The sequence below is a fragment of the Leiobunum rupestre genome, chromosome 2 (genome assembly GCF_980474605.1).
Source record: "Leiobunum rupestre chromosome 2, qqLeiRupe1.1.hap1, whole genome shotgun sequence".
Classification (NCBI taxonomy): Eukaryota; Metazoa; Arthropoda; class Arachnida; order Opiliones; family Sclerosomatidae; genus Leiobunum; species Leiobunum rupestre.
Window position 1 is genome coordinate 80,248,902 of NC_143385.1, and position 12,221 is coordinate 80,261,122.

Genomic DNA, 12,221 nt, shown 5'->3' on the forward strand with positions numbered 1-12,221 from the left:
ATTCAGTTCTGGATCGGAAAGAAACTCTATCAAGAGGTAGTCCACAATGTCTGGCACATCCATGACTTTGCCTGCAACGTTTTCTCGCTAAAAAGCGCAATGAAGAGAAACAAGAATCTGGTGTTCAAGGTCACAGCAAATTCTTGCGGTCTCTATGAAGTTGTCGGAGGCAAAAGGAGCCTTTGTGTACCTGGCAAGGTCGAGAGTCTGTATCGTCTGGATATTAAAGTCATGCAGCCATCATGCTCCGCTCACATCGCAGCAGATCCGAGAAATGACCGGAAAGCAGATCTCCAAGTCTGGCATGAACGCATGGGTCATCAGGATAAACGGCATGTAGCAGCGACGTTACGGAGACTCGGATACGAAGTTCTAAACCAGACGTCTGACAAGCTCTGTGAAGGGTGCGTCTACGGCAAGATGACTAGGCACAGTTTCGGCACTCGTTTGGAGAAGGCTACGAAACCAGGTGAAAGGATCCATTCAGATCTCTGGGGACCATCACCAACACCGTCAATGAAAGGGAAGAAATACTACCTCCTATTCAAAGACGAGTATTCCAGTGTTCGAGCCGTATATTTCCTAACGAAGAAATCCGAAGTCGTCAATTGTTTCAAAGAATTCCTTGCTTTTTGCCGAACCCGCAATCACAAAGTACAAGAGCTGGTCACGGACAATGGGACTGAATATGTCAATGAAGAGTTCCATCAATGGACGTCTCAAGAAGGGTTACATCACCGCAAGTCCATGCCATACACGCCCGAACAGAACGGGGTCGCTGAACGAGAAAATCGTACGATTATGGAGTCTGTAAGGGCCATGTTGCATTCCAGATCGGACTTACCACCGAAACTCTGGGCTGAAGCGGTGAACACAGCCGTCTATGTCCTGAACCGAACAGCACCTACATGCATTGCTGGGAAGACGCCGTTTGAATTGTGGACAGGGAAGACAAACCCATCGATCCAGCATCTGCGTGTCTTTGGCACTGAGTGCTTTGTCCACATACCAAAAGAGAAGCGGAAGAAGCTGTCTCGGAAGGCGTATAAAGGTTTCCTTGTTGGCTATGAAGACAATGCAGATGGATATCGAGTTTATGTTCCAGAGCTGGACGACGTACTAAGATCTCGAGATGTCAAATTCAATCCCGAGACGTGCGTTCCTGATTCCTGGATTCCTGTCTCTGGGGAGTCCTCCAGCCAGGGCGAGCAATCGACCGACGATTTCGTTTGCGAAAACTGGCCTACCAGAGCCACCAACTCATCAAAAGACGGACCAGCCAGAGCCACTAATGCACCATCGGGCATGCCAACCAGAGCTGCCGACTACTCAAACGACGAGACAACCAAATCCGTCAAAGCGTCGGAAGACGTGGCTACCGGACATAATGAGGCAACAGTGTCTCTTTCTGACAATGTCCGGGACAATCAACCTGAGAAGAGCGGTCCAGTCCTTAGAGATCGTTCAACACTAAGGAAAGTCCAACCATGTCAGAGCTGCCAGCTAGCAAATAAAGCATTCCTCATCTGCGACATGTTACCACAAACGGCACGAGAAGCACGTTCAAGCAACGAATCCGCCGAGTGGGAGAAAGCGATGGTAGATGAACTTTCGGCAATGAAAAGACACGACGTCTACGAAATGGTTGATCCTCCACCTGGTCGCAAGATAATCGGAAATCGTTGGGTCTTTCGTACAAAGAATGATGAAGATGGGACGATCGTCAAGCACAAAGCCCGGCTTGTCGCAAAAGGTTTTACGCAACGAGAGGGAATCGACTTCAATGAGACTTTCGCTCCAGTTGCCCGATTCGAGACACTACGAATCTTTCTCAACCTAGTTGCCCAGAAAAATCTCAACCTCAGGCAATTCGACGTAAAGACCGCATTCCTTCATGGGAAGCTATCCGAAGAAATTTATCTGCGTCAACCTGAAGGTTTCGACAATAGTAGTGGACAAGTCTGGAAGTTAAAGAAAAGTCTCTACGGTCTTAAACAGTCTCCACGATGTTGGAATGAACGAATTGACAAATCGCTTCAGAACCATGGCTTCAAGAGTGCTGATGGAGATCACTGTCTATATATTTACTCAACCAATGACGTTTTCTTGGTCTTGATCCTCTACGTCGATGATGGATTGGTTGCCGGCAGTACCACCAAAGCAGTTGATGACTTTCTTCACGACTTCAGCGATGAATTCGAAATCATAACCGGAAAAGCGTCAACGTATCTTGGACTTAAAATCGATCAGTTAAGCGACGGCTCCATATTCTTACACCAAAGCGCCTACATCGAGAAGGTTCTTGAAAGGTTCAACATGCAAGACTGTAAACCAGTGAGCACTCCTATCGGCAGTCCAGACACGACCAACCAAAGTCAGGAGAGTTTCGAGTCAACGACCGTATATGCCTCAGCCATTGGAAGTCTCAGATACGCAGCGACAGGAACACGACCTGACATCGAATATGCAGTCAATCGAGCGTCTCAAGCAATGGCGAATCCAAAGGTCGCTGACTGGAATGGAGTTAAACGAATTTTTCGTTATCTCAGAGGGACCAAATCACTGGGTCTCTTATTCAAGTCCGAGAATTGCATGACAACCATCCCCTACAGCGACGCTGATTACGGTGGTTGTGAGAAAACAAGACGTTCAACGTCTGGGATCGTATGCCTAATTGGCTCAACTCCAGTTACTTGGGCGAGCAGAAAGCAACAATCCGTTGCCCTATCAACCACAGAGGCTGAACTGGTAGCTGCCACTGAAGCGGCGAAAGATGTCGTCTGGATTGAACGAATCAAGTCTTTCCTGGGTCTCAACGTAGACGATGATGTACCCGTACTCCGAGTCGACAATGCAGGGGCCATTAAACTCATCAGAAATCCTGAGTTTCATCGCCGAACGAAACATATCAGTATTCGTCAGTACTACATTCGTGAACTGGTCGAAGAGGGCGTCATCGACGTTATGTACGTCCCGAGTGAAGAACAGCTGGCCGACATTTTCACTAAGCCACTACCTAAAGAAGTCTTCACCCGCCACCGTCAGAATCTCAGTTTACGGCAGTACGAGAAAGTCGTCAACGAGGGCGAGTGTTGAAGATAAAAAGCGTTATCGGCTTTTCTCGTTTAGTTTTTTTAATAGGTTAAAAAATGTTTATTGTAAATAAGATATATTTTTAATCACTAATCTTATCTTACTATTTTTTAACCTTATGTGTATATATATTCGCTTAAAGCGTTTATTATTGACGTCACTCCTAATATGTCGTTCATCTTGTAAAGTACTCATTCTTAATAAACGTTTGTTTTTTTAAATCACTACGTTATGATTTCTTACTAGTTTCATTAGTTAGTTAGTGTAGGGTAGCTCTGCTGATTAACATTGGATTTAAAACTCCAATACTTTCCCAATGATAGATAGAGGACGACCCTTCCAAGACCGCAAGACGCGACAAAACTTTCTGTACCGCTCTTCCCACTGAAGTTGAGGTAAATTGGCATAGTCATAGTCAATCCAAATGCCGAGAATCTTCAAAGGCGCACTTGAGATAGTTATACCACGCGAGACGAGAAGATCCCGACCGTGATAAAGACCAAGCCATTTCGCTTGACACTTCGCTGGGTTTAATTTAGCACCCGAAGCCTGACCAAAATCCGAAAGAACTTCGCATATCGGAGGGATAGCAGTCTCTGATGTAGATACGATAGTAGTGTCATCCATATGTTGAAAGAGTTTCGGCAAAAGCGAATGAGCAGAGAGACGGAGTGCCGGTATTGTGCTAAACAATGGTTCCGAAGCTAATATATACAGTAATGGGCTGAGAGGGCAACCTTGACGAACCAAGCGACCCAACAAGAACAGAGGAGTTAAATGACCGTTGATTTTGACACATAAGTATATGTATTTGTACCCCGCTGCTCCGCCTTAAGCACTACAGCGGCCACCTAAAACAACCAGCCCCGCTAATAATGCGAATAAAAACGGCCAAGACACCCGATCGAAAGCTTTCAAGGGGTCCAACTGTACGAGAATACCACCTTCCCCACGAATCCGCAGAAGCTCCGTTACACCCGACAAAATCCTTGTAGTGAAAGAAATATCCCCACCGTGAACCGCTCCCGTCTGAGTCGGTGACGTAATATTTGGTAACAGTCGAGCAAGCCGAAGCGCGAAAACCTTGGATAAAATTTTATAGTCCGTGTTTAACAATGTAATGGGACGCCAATTTTTTAAAAGCGACAAGTCACCAGCTTTCGGCACAAGAACTATTAGACCAACTTTCATACTGGGAGGAATGTGCCCATGGTCGCGGATAGTTTGAACCATACCGAGATATTCGTTTTTGATTAGAGGAAGAAAAGAGCGCCAAAACTCCACCGTTAAACCATCAAGACCTGGACTCTTATTGTTCTTCATAGAACCCAAGGCGTGTTCGATTTCCCCCCAAGCAACCGGTTGCTCAAGGGCAGAGCTATCAACGGCATCAACACGGTTACGGACTAGGTCAGTAAAACGGCAACACTGTTCCTCGCAGATAGGCTCGTTGGTGTAAAGGGCATTGTAAGACTCGAATATTTCGTTACGGATAAGAACCCCGTCACGTAACACCTCACCAGAGCTAGAAACCAAACGACCAATTGACTTAATGCCCTGGCGGTGGGTCTCCAAACGCAAAAAATAACGCGTAGGTCTTTCTCCAAATTCTTGAAAATCTGCCTTGGCGCGAAGAACCTGTCCCCGAATTACCCCAGCATCGAAATCCGCAAGCGACTGCTTCGCTACTAACAATTCCGACGGGCAGCTCGGATCATTGGCGTGACGCGCCACGAGACCCGAAATCCGCTCTATCAGAGCAGACCGCGAATTCCGTAACTTCTGAGCGCGAACTTTACCATAGAAGATAGCGTAGTCCTTGATAGTGACTTTAAGGTTCTCGTACCAGCTAAATATGTTCTCGCGGTACTCTATAGTGTCGCGACTCAGATTAACAATACGCTGGATGCCGTTGCGAAAACGATCCTCTTCCAGTAAAGTAGAATTAAATGCCCAAACCCCAGGACCGCGTTGAACACCACTAGGATAAAAAACAAGAGACACGGTTTTATGATCGGAAAAAGAGATGGGCGAAATGAGACATCGTGAACAATTATGGGCATCCGTAAGGCGGGCAAATAGATAATCAATACGTGACATTGTAATCAAAGTGATCTTGGTGAGACGCGCGCCAGGGATCGTGAAGATCCAGTCCCACAGACCACAATTTAAGTGACGAAGGCTGACAAACAGGGCGGGCCTTGGAAGTAGGGCGGCGATCGAGATTATAGCTTAAAACATCGTTAAAATCACCCGCAATAATCGGACGAGGTAAAATAGCGCACCATTATTTCGCAGTAGACAAAAACGCTGTTCGCGCCGATTCGTCATTCGGCGCGTAGATATTCGCAAAATCCAAAGGTAAATCGTCAACGAGCGCGGAGACAGATAAAAAACGCCCGCAACCACTACGAAAAACCCGCGAAGAAATATTGTCAAGGCCGGCACGAAAAGATGTCGCTACCCCGCAAAAAGTGGGAACTGGATCATTATCCCAAAAAACACGACCACGTCGTACGCGTCTATAAAAAAAATAAGTTCCCCCATCTTGTCAAGGTTCCGAAGACCGTTGACGTTAACTGTTACGATTCTTAGCGGAATTATACGAGTTGGTGACGGGGGTAACAAAAATTGGAAGCGACTACGATGGGGGAGTGTCCGAAGAATTAGTCTTCGGATCCTTGGAAACCACATTCGTCTTCTTAGGTGGAGGATGTCGTTTATCAGCGTCCGGCCAACTAGTAAAAGGCAGGACTCGTTTACCCGAGTCCTTCACGCTAGGAGCTACTTCATTTTTCTCCACGTCGTCACCACCATTGGCGGCACCAGTATCATTAAATTTCTTTAAATAAAATGCTATGGTGGGCATTTTTCGAAATATTTCGTTTTGAAAAATCTCGCTCACTGAATCTGAAGCGCCTTCTAACGTTCTACGGCAGCCGTTCGCGAGCGAGAGCGGAATTACAACGAACATTTCGAACAAGAGCGAAAGTCTCTATTGAACGAGCTTTGGAATTTCAGTTTTTAATCGAGCGTCTCTAGAAGGAGTTTTGGAATAATAGCTCGGGAAACAAACGTCTCTAGAATTTTCGTACATTTTGATCGTTAGAGCGATAAGTACCGATAATTCCGGAACTGGCTTCATCGTCAGTCTCCCTCGACTCAATGATCGTAGACCGAGTGGGGCAGACCCGAGCCATATGGCCCTGCTTCTTACATCGAAAACAAATAAAAGATGGGCATTCCTTGTAGAGGTGGCTGGATGAAAGACACCCATTACAAACTTTACTCTGGGAGTTATGACGAACTCGGTAAAAAGTCTCCCGACCAAGGACGTTCTTTATTTTAAGTCGTACGGTAAGGAACTAACGCATTCGGCAAGACGAACCTTGACCGACCGCAGACCAAAATAAACACCTTCGTCATTTTTATTTCCCCTTTTATCTCGCATGGTAAGACAATGATATTGACAATGACTGTCTTCCTCGCAATACCAGACACATCAAAACGCTTGTCTCCCACCTGAAGATCAGCATCAAGACAAAGATCGGCGTCGTCCTGGCGAAAGAAGGTGACGTAATAGCCACCCTCCGTAGCAATAGTTCGCTAAGCGAACGTCTCTAAAACGAATTTTGGAAAAATAGTTCGATAAGCGAACCAATCTTTTGGCCGTGGGATCTCATTCAGTTCTAACCTAGAATTTTCGTACGATTAGAGCGACCACCCTCTAAAAATTTCGAGAGCCGCTTATCCAGGAGTTGTTCGGAATCTGCTTTTCTGCAGAATCGTTCGCTCTCATTTCTCGTCAGACAACGAAATTTAGTGCTAGTTTAAATTTCTTTAAATAAAATGCTATGGTGGGCATTTTTCGAAATATTTCGTTTTGAAAAATCTCGCTCACTGAATCTGAAGCGCCTTCTAACGTTCTACGGCAGCCGTTCGCGAGCGAGAGCGGAATTACAACGAACATTTCGAACAAGAGCGAAAGTCTCTATTGAACGAGCTTTGGAATTTCAGTTTTTAATCGAGCGTCTCTAGAAGGAGTTTTGGAATAATAGCTCGGGAAACAAACGTCTCTAGAATTTTCGTACGCATAGAGGGACTGGTCACCTAGATTTTTCGAGAGCCGCTCGTTCACGAGTTGTTTGCAATCCGCTTTTCCGCATAATCGTTAGCTCTCATTTCTCGTCAGACAACCAAAATTTGAGCTAGTTTCAATTTGTTAAATAAAATAATTATCGCTAAGGTCAGTTAATAAGGCCGGGAGTAGTGGCTCACTCCTGTAATCCCAGGCGTCCGGGAGGCAGAGTTTGTGGAAGGCCGTGTGAGGACGACTACCAATCCCCCAACGGGTGGTTGGGATACTTCCGCCACGGGTATCCCCACCCCAGTCCCCACGTATCCCCCCGTTGGCGTGGCCGTTACACATATCTCACCCTGATTAATCAGTTATAGTGAGTGTGCTGGTGTCTAAGTCTCGGGTCGACACCGATGTTTGTGTATCTCAAAAAAAAGTCAGTTATTAATCATTTTGTAAACCATTCGCTAAATGAAAGACGCGTTTTCTATGCCGTTCGGTTATCGTCGCTAAAATAAAATTTATATCAGAGGTAGAAAGGTTCTTTATATAAAAAAGAGAGGTCACGTGATTACGTTAGATTCATCGCACTGTTCAGTGCCGTAACTAGAACGGTGCCAACGCGCACGCTGTAAGATAAAACGCTTTTATACATTTATTTGTTCGTGTTATATTATAAAAAGGCCTATTGCAAAGTGCTACGTGATTTAGGCAATTTCTCTTTTGGAAGTACCTTTTAAAAAACTCAAGACTTCTTATTGGCCAAAGGGCATTGCAAAATTACGATTTACTAATTCAATTTTAGAAATAATGTTTATTAATTCAATTCCAAAATTGGGATATATTAATTTGGATTTATAAACTATAAATGAAAATACAGTTATTGGTGTCGTGGTTTGGTTGAAAAACAAGGACCGTAAGTGAAGTATACCAAATCCCTCAACGTCGGTAATGGGCTTAACCTCTCCCCGGCAAATTCCTAATCATAAGGTAAGTGTACACAAATTATAATCCACCTGAAGAGTCTAGAAGGGATGCAACGGTTCCACTTTTTTGGATTATCTCGGTTCTGGTTCCGGTTCTTAAATTTTCGCTTTATCGGTTCCGATTACGGTTACGGTTCTTAAATTTTTAATTTATCGGTCGTGGTCGTGGTCCCGGTTGAGGTAATTAAAATTTGATATTGTCGCTTCCGGTTTTGATTCCGAGTCCTAAAATGTACCCGGTTCCTCGGTAAATTTTCCACTTGGGGGTAAGTATGGGGGGTCCCTTGGTGAATAATTTATCTCTCTCTCTCTCACCCGAGAGTCTCCCGCGTCGTACTGATTGTACACTGTACAACGTATGTCCAGAAGTAAATATAAGTGAGTCACTTATTACAAATAACCAATGAGTGTTATACTTATCAATACAACGTATGACCAGAGATCATAAATAAGTGTGACACTTAAAAATTAAAAACATTGCAACAAATAAGGACCAGAAGTAGCAAATAAGTGTGATACTTAAGAATGATCAGAATTAATAACTAAATGTGATCTACAGGATTGTGTGTACCAAAAGGGGCTACACTGTTAAAAAAGGTGGCTATTTAGAAACAAAAATAAGAATTTCTGGTTGCGACCCTTCTGAAGTACTAAATTATGCCTTTGTGTGATGATATTTTGAAATACCTTTTAACAGAGATATTCGTTTTATTCAGTCGGCCAAATAAAACATTACTCTCCCAGAGAACCAGCAAACCCAAATAGAAAATCATCAAACCCAAATCCCGATTTTCGACACCCAAGTGATAGCGACGGTCACCTATAAATCCCGACTTCTCACGGGCATTGTAGTTGCTGGCAATATTCACAATAGTTACAATGCGGGATCTATACCAAAAATATAATTACATATTAGGAATGCGAAGAACTATCACCTGTAAGCCTACAATTAATATTATTTTTAAAGGCGTATGAGTTGAGTGGATATATACATTTGATAACATTTTTGAAACCCAATAATAACAAAGCTGCAGCGGAAGTGTATAATATACGTATACCTGAGAAATGTGCATATCCCGATAATCCTAAGGTTATTAGCTTTATAGGCAGACTCCCTCTAGGTTTTCAAAATATTTAAATATGTAAGTTCATTTCACAGTGGGATTAATGTTTCCGTCAGGTGCCAATTTTTCATCACTTTATTTTAGACTAGCCGAAACGCCCAGTAACCCACTTAAACTGAATTTTTTTGCTACGCGACTGCAGTCCAATTAGTAGGATTCGGCGATAATTTAAGAAAATTCTGATTTACAGTGTCACACTTATATGTTGAGCGTAAAATGGGCATACAAATCTAGGTAGGACTATGCGACCACAACCTAATCTCGCCTTCAACTATCTTGATTTCCGGATTATCACCTTTTGCACCAACATTCCATCCCGTACCTACCATTCCCATAGCTCCTATGGTGTAACCTGCCCTCGCGGATACCATCCCTACTGCTCTTACGTTTTTATCCACTAACGCTGAATCGATTCTAAGCAAGTTAACCGAATTGCGACCTGTAGTATTTCGTGACAGCCCCGATATGATTGCTATCACTGAGTCTTGGCTTCACGAGGACATTACTGACACCGCCTTTGCTCTTCAAGGATACGATTCTTTTCGTTGTGATTCTTCCTCTCGTAAAGGCCGCTGTCTCGTGCATGTGAGAGCATCTGGGAAGGAAGTTTCAACGCAACTTTATCGTCTAGCAACATCTTAGTCTGCCGATTCCGACCTGTACGCTCGTTCCTGTTTTTGTGGTTTTTATGCTATCGTTCCCCGTCTGCTTCCGCCGACTTTGATAAACTGTTATTGAACACCATCAGCCGAGTTTGTCGATTGGGTGATCATGTGGTTATCCTTGTGGACTTCAACGCTCCCTCTATCGACTGGATGAACTCTGTAACTTCGCGAGGCATGCGGTCGTTTGATTACAAATTTATTCAGACCTGTCGGGAAGCCCTCTTGCACCAACACGTCGATGGCCAACTCGGTATCGCGGAACTGATCAGACTAATATATTGGATTTGGTCCTTACCTTTGACTGGGATCATGTCTCGTCTTTGAAAATTAATGCTCCACTTGGGAAAAGAGATTACGCCACTCTGCTATTTCAAATTGCATACAATTTGTTTGATGGATCAGACGTTGCCTTGCCTTCGGAACCTAAATACATTTACGGCCGTGGGGACTACGAACTTTATAGAGCCGCATTGCGCCTCCAAGACTGGTCTCTTATCTCTCCTAAGAATAGCATTGATCACAACTACAACTGTTTCACAAACATTATCTTCTCAGCACGAGCTGAAGCGGTTCCAGTCTCTACTCCTACGCCATGCAACACCAATAAACTTCGTCGTGAACCCTGGGGGACCAAAGATACTCAGGCCCTAATCCTGGCCAAGCGTCGGGCATTTCATCGTTACCGTACACATCGAAAATCCGATATTGGTCATCAGTATTCGGTTCACCGCAATGCTCTCCTCTCCCGTATTTGAAAAGCCAAATATAGTTATGAATCCCGCCTCGTCGAACAGGTAGGTTCGAACTCCAAGGCGTTCTTCGACTACGTTGGACGGAATACTAAGCACAGCGCTCCTCCTGTGGTCCTGGAACTTCCTGATGGACAGGTGTCTGGTAATCCTACTACCATCACTGGTCTCATGAGTAACTTCTTCCTATCGGTCTTTCGCCCTGAGCCTCACCCCGAAGCGGCCTTTCTCGGCGATTTCGCTCCGCTTTCTGAGCCCAAATCCTCCACCGAACCCCATCCGGTTGGGTTGACATACAGCCTAGTCAAGCGATCTTTGTCGCACATTAAAATCGATAAATCTTCCGGTCCGGATGGAGTCCATCCTCGTCTCCTAAAAGAAGGTGCCTCAATTCTGACTGGCCCTCTGCTCGTTATCTACGAGCAATCGTTGTCTACGGGTATTCTACCGTCTATTTGGAAAAAGGCTGACGTCATTCCTCTGAAAAATTAACCTAACAGTCGCAAAGTGGAAGACTTCCGCCCAATCAGTCTCACGTGCATTCCTTGCAAGAATCTGGAAACCTCTGTGGGAGATTCGGTTGTCGCTCACCTGGATAGCCGCGGTTTCTTCTCTGCCACACAACATGGTTTTTTTCTCCTGCGGTCGTGTTTCACAAATCTCTTGGCAACGTTCGACGAGGTCTATGACGCGTTGGATGACGGCCACGACTACGATTTAATTTACTTAGATCTTCAAAAAGCTTTTGACACGGTCCCGCACTCCTTGTTGCTGTTCAAGCTGCGCCATCTGGAAGTTCCGCCAACACTTATCAACTGGATAGGCGCTTTTTTGGCCAGCGCATTTACCACCGTGGTTCAACCGGTCACCAGCGGGGTCCCCCAGGACTCAGTCTTGGGCCCTGTGCTATTTGTTATTTTCATCAACGATCTGCCCATGGCTGTGAAACATTCGTCTGTTTGCAGACGACAACAAAGTAGGAAGCCGAATTCGTACTCAAGCGGATTGCCGCACCCTTCAGGAGGATCTCACTGCCGTGGAGGCCTGGGCCAGCACCAATTCCTTGAGCTTCAACGCTACTAAGTCTACGGTCTTGCACCTCTGTAAAACTAATCCACGCTTTACCTACCACTCGTCCGGTCGGCCTTTGGTTCCCACTGACCAGGTCCGTGGTTTGGGTGTTCAAGTCTCGAGTCTTATGGGCCCCACCGTCTACGTTCGTGCGGCAGTGGCAAGGGCGTCCCATGTTCTCCACCTACTAAGGCGCTCTTTTTCTCGTCTCGATGAGAAATCGGTCAAGATTCTATACAACACGCATGTACGCCCGCACCTTGAATACTGTTCCAGTAAATGGAGTCCGCATTTGATTAAGGACATAGTGTCTTGAGCGTGTGCAACGTAAAGCTACCAAGATGGTTCCTCGCTTTCGCCAGTGCTCGTACGAAGAACGCTTGAAAAGGCTCGGAATGCAATCGCTAGCAACCAGACGTTTGCGGATTGATTTAGTTGAGACTTTTAAACTCTTG

The 12,221-nt window shown here is 45.1% G+C and overlaps 1 protein-coding gene across 1 annotated transcript; it reads left to right on the forward strand.

Moving 5' to 3' along the window:
• The first annotated feature begins 6,328 nt into the window (after positions 1-6,328).
• On the forward strand, positions 6,329-11,778 carry LOC149959185 (uncharacterized). The gene is made up of 4 exons (XM_090167361.1): positions 6,329-6,404; positions 9,727-9,866; positions 10,741-11,123; positions 11,196-11,778. Exons 1-4 carry the CDS (start codon positions 6,329-6,331, stop codon positions 11,776-11,778), a joined length of 1,182 nt encoding a protein of 393 aa, XP_090023487.1.
• Positions 11,779-12,221: the final 443 nt, after the last annotated feature.

Excerpts from the sequence above, each read along its gene's own strand:
- LOC149959185 (XM_090167361.1), top strand. The coding sequence starts at position 6,329 with ATGGGCATTCCTTGTAGAGGTGGCTGGATGAAAGACACCCATTACAAA. Across the intron at positions 6,405-9,726 it reads TGGGAGTTATGACGAACTCG|TATTTCGTGACAGCCCCGAT; the intron begins GTAAAAAGTCTC and ends TGCGACCTGTAG. Across the intron at positions 9,867-10,740 it reads AAGGCCGCTGTCTCGTGCAT|GTAGGTTCGAACTCCAAGGC; the intron begins GTGAGAGCATCT and ends CTCGTCGAACAG.